At 42.8% G+C, this 22,669-nt stretch overlaps 1 protein-coding gene across 1 annotated transcript; it reads left to right on the top strand.

Annotated features, from left to right (window-relative positions):
• Positions 1–579: 579 nt before the first annotated feature.
• On the top strand, positions 580–1,236 carry LOC133832629 (uncharacterized). Its single transcript, XM_062262944.1, has 2 exons — positions 580–1,056; positions 1,216–1,236. Exons 1-2 carry the CDS (start codon positions 580–582, stop codon positions 1,234–1,236), a joined length of 498 nt encoding a protein of 165 aa, XP_062118928.1.
• Positions 1,237–22,669: the final 21,433 nt, after the last annotated feature.

The raw sequence follows: 22,669 nt of genomic DNA, 5'->3' as shown, positions 1-22,669 counted from the left end.
AGCAAGAAAAAGGGGAGCAGGCAACATCGTGTGGAAAGCAGCAGGAATCCTTTGATGAAAAAAACTCGAACCGAGGATCCTGCAGTACCAGTTCCTTCTAGGGAAATAACACCTCCTTCAGCTCCCATCGACCAGTCGTCTCCACCAGCCCCCGAGGACCAGACACTTCCTCTAGCGCCTGCCAACAAAACATCAACTCCCGTTGACCAGGCCTCTCCTGATCAGATAGGAGAGGCTTTGATGAACATGGCTCTTAGCTTTGCCAAAGATATGCTGACAAAGCTATCGAGGCATCGACGCTGTCAAGAGGCCATCAGCAATACTGGCTCCATGGAAGTCGAGTAGATCTTCAACCATGCGTTGAACGAAGTGCTCAGCGTAAGTTGCCATTTTTTGCTGAGCTTTATTTGTTTATCTTGTCACTTTATTTCCACTAAAAGTTTTATCTTTTTTCTGGTCGCAGGGAGTTCTAACCATGAGCGCTGGCTGGCACCACTCGGGGCACTAACTGCTCAATACGAGAAGAGGCTTGGTGAATAGCTCAAAGCATCTGAGGATAAACACGCAGAGGAGCTTAAGATGGCTGAGGCCAAATACACCGAGCAGCTCAAGGAAGTCGAGAAGAAAAATGCTGAACTCCTCGAACAAAAGGCCAAGCTGGTTGTTGAGCTGAAACAGAACCAGGCTACCTTGACCAAAGCTATTGAAACTAAAGAGAAGTACAAGGAGGCTTCTTTTCTTAATTTCAAGGAAGCCTCTAAGCTTCAAGATGATCTGGTCATCAGTAGAAAGGAGACTAAGGGATTGGAGGAACGCGTCAAAGAGCTCGAGGAGACCAATGCCGGTAACCTGGAGAAGTACAAGGGAGTCACTTTTAAATGCTTCTATATGTTCTGGAAGAATAACTGCAGGGCAGACTTTAGCTATCTACCAGACCGTATGAGGCAGTTTGAGCTAAATAGGTTTCTGGCTCGCCTTGAAGAGGAGGAGAGAGCGAAAGTTCCAGCATCCCCCGAAATCTCTTTGGCTACGGGCATCGATGGCCTAGGCGAGGAAGTTGGGGCCTCTATCAACCAGCAAACTCCTCAAGATCCTCCTGCTTCATAATTTTATCTATTTTTTATTTAAATTTATAACTTGGGACACACGGACCTCGGTTCGTAGTGTCAAGACAATATGTTTTTTGCTGCACAGGCAACATTTTCTTTTAAACAGAGAATTACATCTAAGCAGTAACTGCTCGTGGTGTAAAACAATTTACTTTTAATATTTAGATATTATAATACTTGCAATATATTACAACATCTTGTTCACATGACCAAACTTTGCATAGTACTTTGGTTTGATTTAACAAAATTTTGAATAATACTTCTAAGTACCGTAGCATGCTTTCACTTATTTTGCTCGTGTGTTTACATATACTTGTCGATATGCTTTGCTTACTAGACACCTTATATGTCCCCCAAGTGATTGAGGAGCTTAAGGTTGCCTTGACCAAAACCTGTTCGAACATTACTGCTCGTAATAAAGATATATAAAAAATGATAATATAGCAAAACAACACATGCAATGAGCAAATACTTGTAATAAATACAATAGTTGGCAAGATTGACTGGTTGTGCACAGTCCCTTTTATTTCTCATAATAAATGGACAATTGTGTCTGGACGAGTGATAAAAAAATTTGATCTTGCACTTATAAGCGATCAGTCACATGATTGACTAACTCTTGTTCATAAACTTGTAAAAAGTAAAATTAATACAAGCCAATTCTTTAAGAATAATTGTTTATTGATAGTACTTGCGTAGGTGTTCTCCATTCCAATAGCGAGGAATGAGATCTCCATTTAAGCGACCAAGTTTGTATGTGCCTGGTTGAAGGACTTCTTCGATTTAGTATGGCCCTTCTCAATTAGGTCCAAGCACTCCAGCAGCTTGATCGTGGGTATTAAGAAAAACTCTTCTAAGCACCAAATCTCCCACATTAAATTTTCTTTCTCGTACTTTAGAGTTGAAGTATTGGGCGACCTTTTGCTGGTAAGCTGCTACTTGGAGTTAGGCTTGCTCGCGCCTTTCATCGACCGAATCTAGAGATTCCATCAATAATTGGCTATTAACGTCTTTATCGTATGCCAACCTTCAGTGTGATGGTGGATCTAATTCAACAGGAAACATACCTTCATACCCATAAGCTAAGGAAAATGAAGTATGGCCTATTGCTGTTCGATGTGATGTTCTATACGACCAGAGGACTTCAGGCAACTGCTCTGGCCATGCCCCCTTTGCTTCTTCAAGCCTTTTCTTCAAATTATCCTTTAGTGTCTTGTTGAGAGCCTCAACTTGTTAGTTTTCCTGTGGATGAGCTACTGAAGAAAAACTTTTGATAATCCCATGTCTTTCGCAAAAATTGGTGAACAGATCATTGTCAAACTGTGTGCCATTCTCTGAGACAATTTTTCTTGGCAATCCATAGTGACCCACAATGTTCTTGACCACAAAATCCAGCACCTTCTTGTTCATTATGGTTGCAAGTGGCTCAGCTTCGGCCCACTTCGTGAAGTAGTCAACAGCAACCACAACATATTGACATTGCCTTTTCCTGTGGGCAAAGACCCAATCAAATCTATCCCCCACACTGTGAATGGCCACGAGTTTTGCATCTATTTTAGCTCATTAGGGGCTGCTCATGGTATCTAAGAGAATCTCTGATACTTGTCGCATTTTTGGACAAAATCCACAGAGTCTTCATTTATCGTTGGCCAGAAGACATGTCCGCTGATTGGATTACCAGAGAGGTTTCTTCTGCTTGGATGCTTGGTGCGGACAGCCGTTCAACAGGCACTATATTCAAAGTATCAACATCCTTTGTGCTTGCTAATTTGGCTAAAGCATCTGCGTTCGAGTTCTGCCCACGAGGTACCTGCTGTAGAGTATAGCTTTCGAATTGTGCCAACAAGTCCTTTGCTTTGTTTAAATAAGCAACCATCTTCAGACCCCTGGCTTTATATTCTCCAGTAATTTGATTAACCACCCACTGGGAGTCACTATAGATATGAAGTGACTTTATGCTCATATCCTTGGCTAATCGTAATCCGGTGAGCAGAGCTTCATATTCGGCTTTGTTATTAGACGCTATGAAGTCGAATCTTATCGCACAGTGGAATCGATGCCCTTCAGGTGTGACTAAAATCACTCCTACTCCAGTGTTGTGCTCATTGGAAGAGCCATCTGTGAACAATTTCCAAGAGGGGGTTTTGGTCTGAGGCTCAGGCTCTTCTATCGGTTCAGTGTCATGAAGTCCAGTGAACTCTGCAACAAAGTCTGCCAGAGCCTGTCCCTTCATTGCTGCTCATGGCAAGTAGGAAATATCAAACTGTCCAAGTTCAACTGCCCATGTCAACAATCGACCAACGACTTTTGGTTTCTGCAAGACTTGTCGTAGGGGCTGGTCGGTTAATACTGTGATGGGGTGAGCTTGGAAGTATGGTCGCAGCTTTCTGGAGGCTAAAATCAAGCAGTAGGCTAATTTTTCAATGGGCGGATACCACAGTTCTACTCCTATTAGCCTTTTGCTTATATAATAGACAACTTTTTGCACATGTTCCTCCTCTCTTACCAAGATAGCACTAGCATCATATTCTGTGATCGCCAGATAGATGAACAAAGTTTCCTTTTCAACTAGCTTGGACAGAATTAGTGGCTGAGGCATATGAGACTTTAGAGCTTGGAAGTCTTGCTCACACTCTTCCATCCACTCGAATTTCTTATTTCCCCTAAGTAGATTAAAAAATGGGACGCCCTTGTTTGTTAATTTAGAGATAAATCTACTTAAAGCGGCAATCCTCCTGGTTAAACTTTGAACATCTTTCATCTTTGTTGGTGATTTCATATCGACCAGGGCCTTGATCTTTTCGGGATTAGCTTCGATACCTCGTGAGTTTACTATAAATCCCAAAAATTTCCCTGATCCAACTCTGAAGGAACACTTAAGGGGATTTAGCTTCATATGATATTTATTCAAGATGTTGAAGCACTCTTGCAGGTCCCCAATGTGTTCTTATGCCTTCTTCAACTTAACCATTATGTCTTCAACATACACTTCCATGTTTATACCAATCAGCTCTTTAAACATGTGATTGATCAGTCGCTGGTAAGTCGCACCAGCATTTTTCAAACCGAAAGGCATTGTACGACCTGGTTTTCCCACGGGCTGTTAGCAAGCTGAGATACGGCCTAATCATGTCTACCACGTGGACATGCCCAAGACCAGAGCTGCCATCGAAAGATCCTACCTCCTCAGCTCGAGGTAACCTAAGGGTTCTCCTGGATCAGGCTGAGTTTGGACTCTGAAGGCCACAGGTCAAGGGAAGCATCCAGCTCATGGTACGAGCTAGAGTTAGAGGCTATGACCTTTTATAAAGTCAACCACGCAAGGTAAACGTGCATATATCAGACATCACATCTCTGATATATCCCTGACTTCTCGGACACGCAGCATGAACATGTGTATTCAGACACCCACGACTGGGTTGGGCCGTGCGGCCCATTATCCCCTTACCTATTGATTAGACCACACTTATGTGTCAGGTTTTAGGAATTAATCATGAAAGTCACAGAGTTGACATGATAGGTAAGAAGGTCACGGGATGACCTTCTTACCAACTCCCAGGTGCCCTCTCCTATAAATATGGAGACCCTAGGAGTTACAAAGGGTTGGATTCTATTATGTAAAAAATACCCTGTAAAAGAATACCAAGCATATAGCAATAATATTGACTGGTGGAGTAGAAGGATTTTAACCTTTGAACCACCTAAAAACGTATTTGTGTCACCAGCCCATTTCTAAAAAGATCATTCATCTATTTCGGTTCAACATAAGCACTAATCCCTTTCTCTTATCTTCTTAATTACCTGTTGGCGAAGAACCGCGTCAACAGGCATCACTTTGCAATAGTAGAGCCCTGTACCGGTCCAAAAGCTAGTGTGATCCTCATTGTGTGGGTGCATACTGATCTGATTGTATCCAGAGTATGCATCCATTAATGATAGGATCTCGTGTCATGAAGTGGCATCAACCAGTCGGTCGATCCTTGGGTGCGGGAAACAATCTTGTGGGTAGGCTTTATTAAGGTCTGTGAAATCCATGCATGTTCTCCATTTTCTATTCGGCTTGGGGAACTAGTACGGGACTAGAGACCCACGATGGATAAAATGCTACCCTGATGAACTCGTTCTCCTTTAGCTTCTTGACTTCTTCCTTTAAATCTTTCGATCTATCTTTGTCGAGCAACCTTCTTTTCTGTTGTACTGGTGGAAAACTTTTATCTATGTACAAAACATGGCTGATAACTGCTGGGTCAACTCCAACCATATCTTTGTGCGACCAGGCAAAGACCTCCTGGTTCTTCTTAAAAAATTTCACCAGTTTTTGTTTTGTTGTTCTCTCTAAGTTTTTGCCGACTTTCATAATCCTGGTCGGATCTGCCTCATCAAGTTTGACCTGCTCGAGGACCTCGACTGGTCCTATTTCTTCATCAAAATCCCCAAAGCGAGGATCTAAATCGCTATCCTCACTTTGGGTAGCACCCTATTTGGTGACGCGCTCACCTGATTGGGCTTGTATCTCATTGGCCAATTGCAACTCTTTTCCGGCTCCTTCCCTCGATCCACCCCTTTTCACCTTAGAAATCGAGGAATTATAACATTCCCTCGCTTCCCACTGGTTTCCCAACACGCATCCTATCCCCGCGTCAGTTGGGAACTTCATGACAAGGTGCCAAACCGAGGTTACGGCTCGCAGGTCGACTAGAATAGGCCTTCCAATCACAGCATTGTATGCAGAAGGACAATCAACTACTATAAAAGTAGTAAGTAATGTCTTGTTCGCATGCGCAGTTCCTGCTGTAACCAGAAGCCTAATTGACCCTATTGGCGTGAGCCCTTCGCCAGAAAAACCATAAATGGTTTGGTTGCATGGCTCCAGATCTTTTATTGACAATTTCATTCTTTCCAACGAAGACTTGTACAAAATATTCACCGAGCTTCCTATGTCCACTAACACCTGCTTAACCATCATATTGGTTATTTGGACGTCCACGACCAGAGGGTCCGAATGAGGGAATTGGACATGTTGAGCATCAAGCTTAGAGAAAGTTATCAGCTCTTCCTCTATTCGAGCTTTCTTAGGAGTTCACTCCTCCACATTTAGCATTTCGATGTCCTGGTCGTGGTGCAAGGTCCGAGCATATCGCTCCCTTGCCTTCCCACTATCTCCTACAAGGTGTGGGCTACCACAAATGGTTAGCAATGTACCTGCCACATGAGTTGGCTGTAAAGGTGGCGAGTGTTGGCATACAGGCGCCTGCTCGTTGCCTCCTTGAGCCTCTCGCTGAGAACCTGCAGTGGCTCGTACATACCTCCTTAGCTCTCCTTGTCTGATCAGGAACTCAATTTCATCTTTCAGCTGGTTACACTCATTGGTGTCATGACCATAGTCATTGTGAAAACGATAGAACTTTGTTGTATCTCTCTTGGAGATGTCTTTCCTTATTGGCGTTGGTCGCTTGTAAGGGACATTGGAGTTGGTCGCCTGGTACACCTCTGCCCTGCTTTCGACAAGGGATGTGTAGTTGGTGAATCTTGGCTCGTACCTATTGCCCTTGGGGCGCTTATTTTCAGACGTTGACGATTCGTTGTTCGCCCTTTTTCCACCATTTTTCTCGTTGCTTTTGTCGTTGCCATTGGGTTTATCTAACCCATTGGTGGCCTTAGCGGGATCTTCTGTTGGTCCCTTGTCTTTTGCAGGTGACTTCCCTTCGTTCGCAATTGCCTCTTCAAGCTTAATGCACCTGTCTGCTCGACCCAAGTATTATTCATTACTCTTCACCCCATTTTTCCTCAAACTATTCCAGAGGGGTGAGTGGCGCCGAACTCCAGCAGTAAGTGCCATCATTTCTCCCTCATCGCCAACTATTTTAGCTTTAGTTGTTGCTCCCATAAAACACTGGACATACTCCTTTAAGGACTCTCCCTCCTTTTGGCGTATCTCGAGCAGCTGGTTTGCTTCAGTCGGGTGCACACGACTAGCATAGAATTGCCCGTAGAACTCTTTCATGAACATCTCCCATGGCACTATGCTAGTAAGAGGGCATTTAAAAAACTGTTCTTGAGTAGTTACAGATAGGGTGGCTAGAAAGATTCTGCAGCGAACATAATCTGGCACCTTCTGGATGTCCATCTGTAGCACCCTAGATAACCAAGACCGTTACACTGTGTGTTCCAAATAATGCGAGACTTGCTAACCAAGTCATTTTAATAAAAATGTGAATCTAAAAACATGAACAGGTTAGGTTTAAAAGATCTTGGTTATAAACGAGTAATTTTCATCAAAATAAATGTTTGGTACATGGAATCCCAAATCAGGGTTTAAACGACATATTTACAAGATTTCCAAATATTACAAATAACCAAAGGCACTCTACTGACAAAATACATATTTTAGGTTTCAGTCCTTGTACAATCCCTCAACCGTGGCAACCGAGCAGCTGACAATGTACACCTCACCCCCAGAGCTCTCCAACTCATGGTCGATTCATCTTACCCTTGCCTTTACCTGCTCCACGTAGCACCCGTGAGCCGAGGCCCAACAAGAAAACTATAACATCATAGCACAGTCAATATTGATAACCAAATAGTTCACAAAACATAACAAAATTATTCACAAGACATTAATCAATTATCCAGCAAGCCATAGTATTCACTTAATCAAAGATAACAGTCGATAAACTAATGCTCTAATATCCAGATATTCAGCATGTCATATACATCAAGTTAACAACAGTACACATGTCATGCAATAGCTAGGGTCGACACCCTTAGGCCGCACCCTCTGTTTAGTCCACTGTCTTTGGCTCACTTAGGCCAAGCCCAGTGTTCAACACACTGACTTCGGTCCACTTAAACCGAGCTCAGTGATTATTAAGCTGTCCTCGGCTACTAGTGGCCGAGCCGCGTCCTGTGCACCAATATTGATTCCGGCACTCCTAGGTCGTTTAATTCATGTTCACATGGCGTAATACCATCATAAAATAATGCATACCAATATAGGGAACCCTTAGTCCGAAGATATTTACACAACTGGGTGCAGTTTTCTTACCTTTAATAACAAGTGTTCTGATTATAAACGTTGACTCTTGAGCACGATCTCCTTCCCGAACCCTAGCATTCACCTAGTCACAACCAAGATAAGGGATTCCATCAATAACATTTGAATGAAGGTTTTCAAACCAATTTCTAGCCTTCAGGACACCGAATTCCACCAAACACGGTAATGGAATCGATCCCGAGCACCCTAGGTTAGATTCCCACACCTAAAACCTCCTTAAAATAAAAAATACCTTTAAGAGTCGCAGCCCAAGCTCTCTATGCCGCGGCCTGCCCCTATCCAGAGGCCCAGCTTCACCAAATAACAGACACGGGTCGTGGCCCAGCACTCCCCATGCCGCGGCCCGACCCCTTCGAACCTAGAAAAATCACCATTTCTAGAAGCCAAACCTCACTCAATCCAACCTAAACCATCCCAATAACATAAATTAACTATCACAAACATTTTAACGCATTCCCAGCAGCATAACCCCACAGATACCTAACTTAGAAACTCATCAAAATCCCACTTCAACCCTTGAAACCCATAAGCTCATAAACCTCCTAGAACAGATAGAAATTCCCAGAATTCAGATGCTAAACTATAATTAAAAGCTTACCTTTACTGAAAAACAAGTCCACCAAACAATTGCTGAGCTAATTCCCGAGTCCTTAGCCTCAATTCAATCTTCCAAATCAAGAACCCAAAAATACTTAGAACCCAGCGAAAACTACAGAATTTAATGACCAAAAGTGTAATTCAAACCTTACCTCAGTCCCTGATTGGATTCTCTAGCTGACACTGAGCTAATCTCCAAAGCTCAAGCTCAAATTCTGAGTTTCCAGCCAAATCTCCCTTTGGTTTCCAATGGCTTCCTTGAGAGAGAGAGTTGAGTAACTGGTGAGGGAGAGTCGGTTCATCATCCTTCTAAACACTTCCTTACCTTTGTCTTATCTAACTTAAGCCTCTTAAGTTAATCCCATGGCTCGAGGTACCAAAAACGTCCCCGACGGCAAAATGGTAAATTTCCCTAGTATTCCCTCCTAAGCTTCCTAACCTCAAATATATCTCCGATTATTTATTTTCATAACCCAACAACCCAAATAACCATCTAATACCCAAAATACCCTTTGACTCGCCTCAAGTCATGTATTGGGTCTCGTTATGACTTTCCCGCTAACTTGCTCCTAGGATCGCCTCGTGTCGTATGCTGCAAATATATATATATATATCCACATAATAATGTGGTCTCAACATTTTATCACAAATAATCTCATTTATGCCCATACAAGCTAAACAGGGCTCACATGCTTATCTAATACTCATAAACATGCATCTCACATATCCATATAATCATAGGATCATGCATATCACATAATCATGCATTATACCAGTAATTCACATAATTACCAATTGTGCCCTCCCGACACACTAATCAAGGCCTTTAAGCCTTATTAGTAATTTTGGGTCGTTACATCATCTGTATCTCAAATTTATTCACATGAGATATCGGGTCCCCATATCCATCGAAGTTGGGCAATACTGTCATCTTGAGTTTGCTAGGGGTTTCTGCCATTGCTATTCTTTGTATGAATGGAGTGCCTCATCTCCAATCATACGCGATATGAGATGTTCGGCTCCCCACCAGCTGCTGGACGGCCTGTTTTAGCGCGTCAATCTAGGCTTGTACCGCGTCTGGTATCGCTGGGGCGACTGTTGCCAAAGGAGCGTACTCATCGTGCCTATCGTGCCTGTCGTTAGCACATCCCTCAAGTTTTCATCTCTGGGCCTCTGCTTGCTAGCGCCCAACCGATCAAAAATGTTAGGCTACCCCCCAGCATTTTGGCTTGCAGGCCTATTTTCTCTTGGTGGGAGGTTCCTTTCTCCACCTCTCTCTCTTTGCCCTCGACTAGAATTCCATCGGCCGGAATCAGCTTCGCTGCAGTCATGACCATCCTGAAAACGTGATTGGCTATGGCACGACCTGTTGGCCGCACTATTTCCCCCTCTTGCTGGTATCTCTTGAGCGTCAGGGGGATGCCTGAATTGGTCGATCGGTCCCTGGGGATTATTATGTCGTGCGTGGCCCCTGACCGCAAAGCCTGACTCGACATGCCTTTTCTTAGCAAAAGGACGCTGTCCCCTGCTCGGTGGATCCGGTTCCTCAGCAGTTTGGCATCTAGGGCTTCGGGGAGGCTACCCAGCCCTATTCCGCCTTTGACGCTGGGGATTATCTCAACCAACGCAAGAAGGTGACTGCTGCTCAGGATCTTGAAATGGGATATCTTGTTGAGCACCAGAATGTTGCTTCGGCCTCTAAGGGCTTGCCGACTGAGGTGGAGGGCTTGGGTCTAGGCCTTGTTGTGGTGGTGCACTTGGTGGCTGATCTGGTTGAGAAGTTAGCACAGGTTGTCCTCATTCCAACTGGATGGCTGTCTCCAGAGCGGTGGTGGCATCTCGCTGTCGGCGGTCCATGTCAGGCTGCCGCTCATTCAACTCTTGACAATGACGGTCAATATCCCTTTGTTGCAACGCCATCGTCTTAGCCACATTCTCCTGATTGGCCCTCAGATTGGCCAACTCCTCCTACAACACACTCAGTTTTGTCCTCAATGTTTCAGAATCCATTTCCTCCTCTTCGAAATCCATGTGGTTCATCTTCAGCCACATTTTGTGGAGGCTGGGTGGATGTTGCACCAGAAGTCTGTCCCGTCTTTCTGGATGTTTTGCCATTTCATTTCCTTGGAAGTCTTGAGTTCAACTCTCAATGAAAGCACCACGATGTTGACCCTCGAATTGGTCAACAACACGGAGTCAAATAAATGATATAGAATGAGATGAAAACAAGAAGAAATCAAGATGGAAAAATAAACGACACAAAAAATTTATAGTGGTTCGGCCCTAATCAGATGGTAATGAACTATGTCCACTTAGTATTCTTATTGATGTAGAATCCCAACACTGTGATCAATGAACTAGGGTTCACGAGTTTCACAAGCTTCAGGATGATTATAATTTCAGTGAATAATAGCACTATATTTTTCTCTCAGAATTGTCCCAGTCCAAAAGTCCCTTCCCTTGAGCCATTTGATTCGTATTTATAGGCTCAAGAAGGTTACATGGGCCAATGGGCCTTAATTATAAATAAGACTTGTGTATCTAGATAAATAAAGAAATGACAATTAATGCATAATTACAAGATTGCACATCTGAAGGAAATAAATGAATATATGCGACCAGGCTGGTCGTACATAAGTATGACGCTTGATAAACCAATAATCTTCTAGTCAATAACCGAGCAGGATACACTTACTTAAAACAGCCACGTGCCTCCCACGTGTAGATCAATCCTGCCACGTCATCGGGAAGTCCGTTTTTGGGTAAACACATACTAATGCACATATATCACACATATAACCCAATAATTGCTTATGTAATTCTAATTAGGCCCTCCAGGCACTTTAATTAAGGCACTCAGTCTTAATAACAAATTCGGGATGATACAACTATCCCCTCCTTATTAAAATTTTGTCCTCGAAATTTATTCAAATATCCAGGAAATTAATTCTGGAAACCTGACTATAACCCCAGAGTCAGGTCTTTTACCTTTCCATAACTTGCAACACCTTCACAAGAAGGCTAGTTTTAACTTGTATGACTATCTCATGTGTTCAGAGTTCCACTAGCTTTTCCTTGCATAATAAATTCCCCTGAAATTCCAGCACCTCCTCGCTCGATCAGAGATAGTACTCAACACTTATTCCCTTAACATTGGCACCGGTAACACCTCATGAGCCTCTACCCAGGCTGGGGTAAGGCTAAATTGTAGGCCTCTGGCCTAGTCATTATTAGGATTTTTTCAGATTTATCCAAATCTAGGGTCAAAATTATTTCTTCCTTTCCAAAACTACTTTACCCATCTTAGTCCACAGTATTTGGATAAGCACAAAGTCTCCAATCCTGGAACCCTACGTTTCTGTACTCAAACTTGCAAACTTTTATATCCTTCAATAAAGTAGACACTATGCCCTAACAATTCTAAATAATTTCACTGGTCCTTCAAACCCACTCTAAACCAAGATACTTCGTGTTCCTGGTTTCATTTTTCCTGGAATAAATATTTCTCGTTCCCTATCTCATAATATCTTACTAAGAGCCACTTTAGCCATCAACCGACATTCATTATCATGACAATCCATACTAGGGACTATATTTACCTCAAGGCCCCAAAACTCACATATTTGAAGCAAAACACTCAAAGTTTGAGTTATTCCTTCAGGTTAAAAATTGTCTAAAGGTGACCATTAATTCCAACTTCCAACCTTATACTCATCACCCTCTATGACCCTTTTCCCAAACCTAAGGGTCTCAATCTAACACTTTCGACTTTAGTGTCCAGTGGGGACGTACGGTCTCCATTCCTACACACTCCCTCTTTTGATATCTCCCTCATGCCAACCATAGTGTGTTAACCCAATGAACAAGTCACAACTTTTCGCATCCACTCACCTCATCTGCAAACTGAGGTGATTCACCTTTAGGGTCCATAATTATATTCCTTCGTACTAACATCAGGATATCCTAGAGTCATAATAGCCCTTCTGGCTTCTGAGTATCATCTCTCACTTACTAAAAGATTAGGTCTTGCGCCTCACAGTATTCATCTTTCTGCATACAATAATCGTAAAGGGGTAACCTAAGGCCCTTCTCGTATCTTCCCCTCAATGCCAGCATCCATCAGATCACTCATCGGATTCGCATATGTTAACCTATCTATGCTAAAGCAGTAGGATTCTTAACCATTCCTACAAGATCTTGTTTTGGTATTGCACCATTTACTCATGGGGGTATATCTGCTACTTATAAATTGCAGGTTCTGGAGCAATCCCAGTCATTACTCCCACCTAAATGTGGCCAACCGGCATTACTCTCAACTCGACATCCCATGTGGAATGTAACGTCCTCCTAATCCAGGACCATTACACTCTGAACTTTAAATAGTGTCAGACTTGCTAATCAAGTCATTTGGTTATAAACGTGTAACTAAGGTTAACGTCAAGGGTTAGGGTTAAAATTTTTGGTTAAAGGAACTGTTGTCTCTTTATTTAAAAAGTTTCACACATACATGGGATCCCAAAATATTACAAACAAATGTTTAAAAAGGGTGTATATAAATCAAAATTAGGGCTACAACCCTAGTTCCTCTAAGATATCCTCGGTCGTGGTGGACGAGCAGTTGTATATGTACACGCTGCCACCGAAGCTCTCCAACTCATGGCTAGTCAAGCTTTCCTTTTCTCTTACCTGCACCACATAGCACCCATGAGCCAAGGCTCAACAAGAAAACTTAAACATGTGCATGAAAATAAAATACAGATTTCTAAATACTTATCTAGCATGCCCAGTAGTAATAACCTACTCATGTAGGCATACAATTTCAAATAAATGGTAATTGGACCATTCGGGGGCTGCTGCCCTCAATAGTTGACCATAGAGTCAACCCTGGGGCCCTACGGCCTAGATATGTGACCATAAAGTCACCAGTGGCCCTCGCCCTTAGCTCTGGGTAACTAGCCATAGAGCTAGTCAAAAACTTTTGTTTTCCAACGACCATTGGATCGGCCAAAATAATAGTATGTTGCTGATTTGGGCCTAAGCCTTTCAACCAGCACGCAGCGTGCTATTATCTTCCTTGACTAATAAGTCAAGCCCTGAACCATGTATTCGGATACAGATACAAAAACAGATATAGATAAGCATACTTCAAACAATACAAGTACACATACAGATTAATCATATAACATCATCAAGTAATTGCAAACATAGTAATAACCATGCTCCTTAACGGGGCCAACCTTAGCTACGCAAAGCATGCAAACAGTCATATAACACTTAATCAGGTACAGAATATTCAAGTATGTTTAATAAACAAGTGAAATGATAAGTTAATCATGTTCATTCTCAAGGGCTCGAGCCCTATTCATAATTATAATTAACAGTCGAGCCAAGCCCTAATCACATATTTCATGTATTGGGTCCAGCTTTCTTACCTCAGGTCCGAGTATAGCATAAAATATGAACGACCCTCGAGCATGATCCTAGTTCTGATCCCCCTAGCGATAACCTAGTCACAACCATAATATAGGATTTCATCAATAATGACCCCCCTAATTCTGATCCTAAGCCTAGCCTCCGAGACCTCGAGTTCTACTAAACTGGGTAATGGAATCGATCACGGGCCCTTAGGAATAAATTCCCATCATTAAAAACCCATGGTGGCCAAAACAGCCGAGGCGGGCCGCAACCTGCCCTTGAGGGGCGCAGCGCGGCCCTCAAGTCAGAGGCCCCCTTCCCCTGGAAATGGGACACAGGCCACGACCTACCCTTGAGGGTCGCGGCGCGCCTCCCAGACTGAAGCCTACAAAGGCCCTAGGTTCGGTTGGGTCGTAGCACCCCAAGAACAAGATCGCAACCTAACCCTGCAAACCCAGAATTCCTCCATTTTTCTTCAGCCAAACTCAATCCAAACAACCCCAATTCCACCCTAAAACAATAATTCAATCCTCATAACAGATTTAACATCCTCCCAGCAACAAAACCCAACTAAAACTGAATGAAAAACCCATCAAAAATTCGTAATCCAACATTTGAGCTACAAGCTCAAGAACACAAAAAACTCTAACAAAATTCTGTAAAAACAGAGGTTAGAACCTTACCCCAACTGTGATTTAAGTTCCCTTAGTTTTAGCCAATCCAATCCCTAGTTCAAGCCTTCAATCCCCAATCTTTCAGCCAAGAATTCACCTCAGTTCCCAAGCAATTCACTTAGAGAAAATTGAGAGAGAAAGAGAGAGAGAGAGAGAGAGTCGGTTGGAAGCTGAGCTGCTAGAAGTGTTTGATATATATTTTTTTGTTTTGTTTCCTTAAGGCTTAAGTAATCTTAAGCTAATCCCGAGGTTCGGGGTACCAAAAACGTCCCCGATGGAAAAATGGTCAAAATTCCCAGTACTCCCTCCTAATCTCACTAACTCCAAATATATCCTTAATTATTCAATCATGTTTCTCGATAACCCAATACTGTGCTAAATACCAAAAATACCTCTTGACTCGGCCCGAGTCGGGTATTGGGTCCTGTTGTGACTTTCTCGCTAACTTGCTCCCTAGGATCGTCTTGTGTCGAATAACCCAAATAAACCTACATAATAATGTGGTCTCTCACATATATGCACATCTATACAATTATGCCCATAACGGGCCAAATTATAAAAGTTGCCCTTTTAATAAGAAACGGGCCCACATGCATATTTAATACTCCTAAACATGCATAACTAGTTATATTATCATATATCTCACATCATCACATAATCATACACAAATATCTTGTATAAGCATATAATTCCATATATCGCCATCCTGGCCCCCTAATCAAGGCCCTAAGCCTAATTAGGTAATTTGGGACGTTACATGGAACATCTAAGTCCTTATCCCTTTGTCCATTGTGAGGTATAATCGATCACTCTTTCAGTGTATATATGGGCGCACCCTAATCCTTGACGCACTACTAGTATTCCATGTTCTGGGCAAGGACAGTGTCCACTGCACCATCCTCCTGTACCAGTCCATCCCTTGCATATCCTAATACCATGGCATGTGAATCAACCTTTATTTCAATCTCTGAGAATCTGGCACACAACTATCCATTCATACAAACTTTAGATTTTTATGTTACTTTAATCAAGGGTATAGCAATCCCTGAAGATGCTTCAGATAGAAGTCGAGGTGTCTCACCAGTTTCACCATGCTTCTAATCCTCTAAGGTATTCCTTTAACAATTGACTTGCGGTCTCTATCTTAACTAAATCATATACAATTCCATCACTTCCCATAACGTGACCTTGAATATCATCTGGAGAAATAAGAACTTATCCCTTCTAGAGCCTTACCTGTAATCCACGTTTCCTCAGCCTCAATAGTATAATCACGAGTATTACTCATATTCTGTTTTTAACCAGAAGTAGTCCAAAACATTCTTGATCAAGCTAGATATGACTTGTCCAAATAATTCCTTCATTCATGGCAATGGATATCTATTCTTAAAATTTACCATATTTGGCTTTCCATATATAGTACGTACTCTCCCAGACTTGGCCTTCTCCTTAACCCATGGCGTTGACATGTCCCATGGTAAGATGCTCCATCTGATCACCTTTAAATCAAGCAACTCCTTTGACTTAACCTTTAATTCTAGCTGCTCAACTAGCGTCATTCTTCATGATGTCTCTTCTACTAGTTCTATTCTTTCCTTATTCCCGTATCACACTAAATTTCTTAGTCGCGATAGCAATCCTGACAAATCCTTATAAACCCATCTGAAACCCCATTCAGTGCCCTCTAGTCTAACTAACATACCCTTAGTGGTACCTACCATAATAGCTAGGCATCCCGTAATCGTAGTCGAGTCCTCTCCTTTTAAACCCAGAAGTCACCATTCTCTCTTACAGTCCATGGTTGTCCCTTATTGGCAAACTAATCCATACTTAGGATCATACCGATATCATCATATAACAATCCCAACCAATTCTTACTGCTAATTTTCTACTCCTAATACTCTGCCCCATTCCTTGGAAATTACCAACTTTCCAGTCAAACACAAAATCTCAACCCCATAGCGTCATATTCATACTGTATGTCTCACATGTCTGTATTTCTACTAAGAGGTGCATAGAACCAAACTCGGCCAGTACAAAATATAGAAACAAGAACTAGAAGGCCAACCTGTCATTATCGAGGGACCAGCCTTGGGCTCTGGCTACTTCCAAGCGAACTCTCGAGCTGAGGTCGAGCTATATGCACTTCTTAGTTCTTCTGTATTCTATTCCAGGCAATGCTTCTTGATGTGCCCAACTATTCCACATAGAAAATATACCTTCACTCAGCATTTTCCCAGATGGCGTCTCCTGCACCTGACACACACTGGATAACTTTTCTAGACCTCGTTGTCGCCTTGGCGACTGCCCTGAATACTATGACCCCTCCTGTGAGTACCAAAACTAGTAGAACTATCAGGGGTCTTTCTTTTTTGATTATCGGGGCCTCCGCCCCTACCTACTCCCATAAATGGGGGTACCATTGCCTGAGTTTCCTACCCCACAGCAGCCTCGCTCCATATCTCACCTCCTGCATCCTCTATAACAAGGGCCCTCCCTACCGCCTGAGCGTAGGTTAAATCTCATGGACTGGAGCGATCCTAACTCTCTAGGCAACCCCAGGGTTCAGCCCTCGAATGAATCATTCCTTCCAAACTACCTCTGTTGGTACCAGATCAAAAGTGAACATGGCCAACCCATCAAATTCGTTGACATACTCTATTACTGTCTTTAGGCCTTGAACCAAATTCATAAACTCATTGGTCTTCGCGATTCGAATGGCGTCATAGTAGTACCTTTCGTTGATCAACTGCCTGAATTCCCCCCAACCCATCATAACAACATTTCAGGTCTTGGCACAAGACACTCTATCATTGCCTTCCACTCCTATAAAGTCAAGGATGGAGCTAACCATGCCCATCCACTCTTTAGCTATGAACAGATTTAAGCCCCCTTCAAAAAACAGAGGATGATGCCTCTAGAATCTTTCATACAATAATTCCAACCTGCTTCCACCCTCAAGCAAAACCAAAACTTATGCCATTATTGTCGAAACACACAGAGCAGCTTTCCCTGATAGAACCTGCTGTCTCAACCACCTAATCTCTTCCTCTTGCTTTTGTAGTTTTTCCTACATGTCAGCGAACATCTGCGGCCAATCCCAGGGGGAAGATGGAGGATTCTGGCCTCGAATACTATTCCTAACCCCAACATTAACAATGCATGCTCCACTTGACTACCTCATATGCATAACTTCTAAATCTGTCTGCAATCAATGACTCAATCAATCAGATATGGTGATCCCATCCGAAACCACTCCCCAAGCAAGGCCAAACAACACAATGGCCACATACAATAAGCATACTAAAACACAAATGTATAATGCTCATGCTCCATATATTAACAAGCAGATAAGGCGATTCGGATAAGCAACTACACAAATATTTCACTTAATACCAACCGACCTTAAGTCGAGCTTGTCTTTGGGAACAAGCGTACGTGTTCAGTCAATCTCTAGGAACCATAAACCTTGGCACGCTCTAATACCAAGTTGTAACGCCCTACTACCCTAGAGTCATTACCATGTGATTTTAGAATGTGCCATTAGCTCGCTAATCGAGGTATTAGACCAATAAGTGTGATTAGTTAAAATGAAGACTCATTTAAATAAAATTTTGGAATAAAAGGGTTGGACATTCATTTAAATCATGAAAGTGTTACATTGGGATCCCAAAATACTATTTAGAAACATATTTACAACTCAAAAGTTACTTTACAGACGACCTAAGCGAAAAAATCAAACATTTATAACACGCTCCTCAAAATACCTCAGCTGTGGCGACTAGGTAGGCTAAACATGTACGTACCACTCCATGCCCTCTAACTCATGGTTGATCGACCTTTTCCTTTCCCTTACCTGCACCATAGAGCACCCGCGAGCCGAGACCTAGTAAGAGAACTTCACAGCACATCATACAATAATTTATTTCAACAAATACACACTTAAACAAAGACAACAAACAATTTAAAAGTTTCTATTGGAATGCACAACAGCGGCCTACACTGATCAAGGTACGTTACCAGGCACCAAGTTCAGGGTCTTAACTGAGCGGGTGTGTACAGTACCCTTAAAGGGTCTCACCCTAATGACATTCATCCAGCATGCTTAACGTCGATCCCGGCCTTTGCCGCTCCCAGACTTTGTCGTTCCCGACCTCTGCCACTCCCGACCTTTTCCGCTCTCGACCTTTGTCGCTCTCGAACTTTTCCAATCGGTCACAATCACATGTATGACATAATAGTGATAAACAATACATACAACACTAAACACAACATAGCTCTACGGGCACAGACAGTTTTCTTACCTTGTGTCCTGAGCTGACAACCCAAAGAGATCCCGGGCACGATCCTTAATTGTAACGCCCTACTTCCTTAGAGCCGTTACTAAGTGAGTTTTTAAGACAAAACAGTGTGCAATGGACTCGCTAACCGAGGTTTTGAAACAAAAGTGTGACTAATTAAAAGTTAAGGCTGTAATCTTTGAAAATGCGTCATTTCATTAAAACTTCTATTATTAAACATTTGGGATCCCAAAATAAGGTTTGAAAACTATTTACATCTTGAAATAAGTTCACAGTTGATAAATCATAAAATCGTAGATTATTACAGCCATTTTCAAATAAACCCCCAACCAAAGCAGTCGGGCAGGCCAAACATGTACGCGCCGCTTCACGCTCTCCGTACTCATGGTTGGTTGATTCAGTCATTGCCCTTACCTGCAACACAGAGCACCCGTGAGCCGAAGCCCAGCAAGAAAACTCATGCAGAACATAACATATGCAATGTATACAGTTTATCATAACAGATAATCCACAAATAAACAAGTCAATCATTAGACTAAGCAAACACGGCCATGCCGCCCCAGGACCCTTACCAAAGCCCTGGGGTATCGGTTCTCACCGCGAGGATAACTCATGTATCCCTTGGGTCCCACCCTGAATATATATATCATAACACATGTATCCACCGGGCCCCGCCCTGATTATAGCATCCCATGTGCTAGGTGTTACTTTCGGCCCACGGCCGCCCCGGCTTACGCCGTACTCGGCCCACGGCCGCCCCGGCTTACGCCGTACTCGGCCCTTGCCGCTCATTTCATCATAATCACACATATAGTACATTTGAAATAATCATTCACACACATCATGATTCATTTAATGTTAAACATTTGCACATAATACAATCTGGGGCCATGCCCTAACCTCGGGTGTTATAGTTTTCTTACCTGCATTCCGAGCCTCCTGATGCACTAGAGCCACGAGCACGGTCCTCAAGCACGAGCCTCACCAACAACCTAGTCACAACACACAAGAAACATCCCTCAATACTAATCAACCCAAAACCACTTCCCGGGACCAATCCCGCACTCTCGGGACCTCTAAAACCTTAAAACAACATCCCGGAGACATCCCCCGAAGCCCCGGAGCAAAGGCCTAAAATTGCCTAAAAATGCCATCCTGAAATTTGCCTTGTGCCGCGGCACCCAGAAACCAGAGGCTCCCCGCCGCGGCAAGCAAAAACCGTGCCGCGGCACGCCCTCGCAGACCCAGAATTCTGGGTTTTTCCTTCGCGTTTTCCCGAGCTTCAACCTCTCCAAATCATCCTAAACCAATACCTAAACCCCAAAACTCAAATCCAAACTTCATATGAACATTCTATCAACCTACAAACACTAGAATCAAGATCCAAAACACACTCATACCCAAAATTCAACCCTTGATTTCTAACTTCAGAAAAACTCAAACCAAGGCATGAAACTAACTCAAGCTTTAGATCCACAACTCAAAACAGAAATCAAACTTAAATATGCACAAGATCCTTACCTCAAATGGAGAATCCACTCAAAAGCTCCCTAGATCCTCCTCCCAAGTTCCCACTTCAGCCCTTCACCCTTCTTCTTCTTTTCTCTTCACTTGCCCTAGCTCTTCTTTCTCCCCCTCTTTCTTCTCTTCAATTTCTATCAATGCCACAAGTGACCCCAAATGCCCAAACCGTACCCCCTTAGATCATAGCTGAAATTTTCATAATCCCCTTGCCAAAAGACCAAATTACCCCTTCCTATTAATCTTTCCAATCTAAACCTTCAAGGGCACTTAAGTCATTACTCTTCTATTTCATTTCTACCATTTTATTTCTAAAACTTGTTACTCACAGCAGTAACTAATGGTTACCCAGGTTACTAAATCTCCAATAACCATTACCCGCTAAACCTCAACTTAACCATAAAATCCCCGAGGTACCCCTAGGCTCCTCCCGAGCCGGGTACAAAATCCCGTTGTGACATCTAAGTTAACTAGCTCTCTAGGACCGTCTCGGCACGTGCATCACAATAAAACAACCACACCCACGTGGTACAATTCACAGAATACAATTATCACATATCAATACAGTTATGCCCAACATGGCCAAAATTACAATTATGCCCTTCTAACACGATCCGGGCCTACATGCATACTAGTAAACATAGCCATGCATCTCAGTTAAACAAATAGCCAAATAACATGCTTTAAATCATAATCATGCATTTAATTTATAAAATCACACATAAATCCCAGCCTGCCCTCCTGGCACACTAATCAAGGCCCTTAAGCCTTATTAGCGAATTTGGGTCGTTACATTAATCCCGATCCTGAGCGGTAAGACCTAGTCACAACGTAATGATAAATAGCCATCATGATCTAAATTAATTAAAAGCCTTCAGAATAAAATACTAGCCTTTCGAACCTCGAATTCTACTAAATCATATTTTGGTCATTTTCCCTAATTTGAGCCGCGGCCCGCTGCAAGTCAGAGAGCCTTGGGCTCTCGCCAAGGGGACACGAGCCGCGGCGTGCCTTATCCTGAACCGCGAAGCATGGGCAAAATCAGAGGCTCCCAAGCCTCCTAGGTTCATACGGGTCGCGACGCCTGAAGAACAAGGCCGTGGCTCGAACCTGCGAACCCAGTTTTTTTCCAGGTTTTCAGATTTCTTACTCCATGTAATTCAGTCTAGACATACTCTAAAGAAAAAAAATTAAGTCCCTCAATAACTCTACTATACTTTAGGCAGTACTAGCACCTTAGAAAGCTAGCTAAATAACTCAATTCATACCAAATTCAACTTAATCCTAGAACTTAACTAAGCTTCATTCTCAATAGAATTTGCCAAAAGAAACATTGAAATAAACTTACCTCAGTGATGATTTCGACCCTAAGCTAATTCCCAACACTTCTAGCTTGTTTTACCCCAAGTCCCCGGCTTCAATTCTTAGCCAAATCCTCAAGAATTCACCAAAGCTCCAAGCACACCAAAGAGAGGGGGAGAGAGAGTGATAAGAGAGATAAGGCTGAGATTTATGTTTCTGTTTCTCACTAGTTCTAGAGTCTTACGCCAAACCAAGTTTATCCCCAGCAGTAGAATACCCAAAACGCCCCTAGGTAAATCCTTACCCCTTCTAACACCACCAAGGGAAAATTCATCTTTTTCCCCATTTCGCTAATTCCTCGAATATTCCTATCATTCCCCAAATAGTCCCGACATACCCAAATAATCGATAAATCTCTACCCATTACCCAGTAACCCCGAACACGTACTATATCCCCAAAATACCCCTAGGCTCACCCCAAGCTGGGTATTCGACCATGTTGTGACTATTTCGCTATTCCGCTCCCTAGGACCGTCTCAGATCACACATCACAAATAAATCTCCACAATGTTGTGGTGTCAAGCACAACACACATAATTTACATTTATGCCCTCAACAGGCCAAAATTACAAGTATGCCCTTATTAACAATAACTGGCCCACATGCGTATTTAATTCTCCTAAACATGCATATCTA

Source organism: Humulus lupulus, chromosome 4 (genome assembly GCF_963169125.1).
Source record: "Humulus lupulus chromosome 4, drHumLupu1.1, whole genome shotgun sequence".
Lineage (NCBI taxonomy): Eukaryota > Viridiplantae > Streptophyta > Magnoliopsida > Rosales > Cannabaceae > Humulus > Humulus lupulus.
This window is presented reverse-complemented; position numbering and strand designations above follow the sequence as displayed.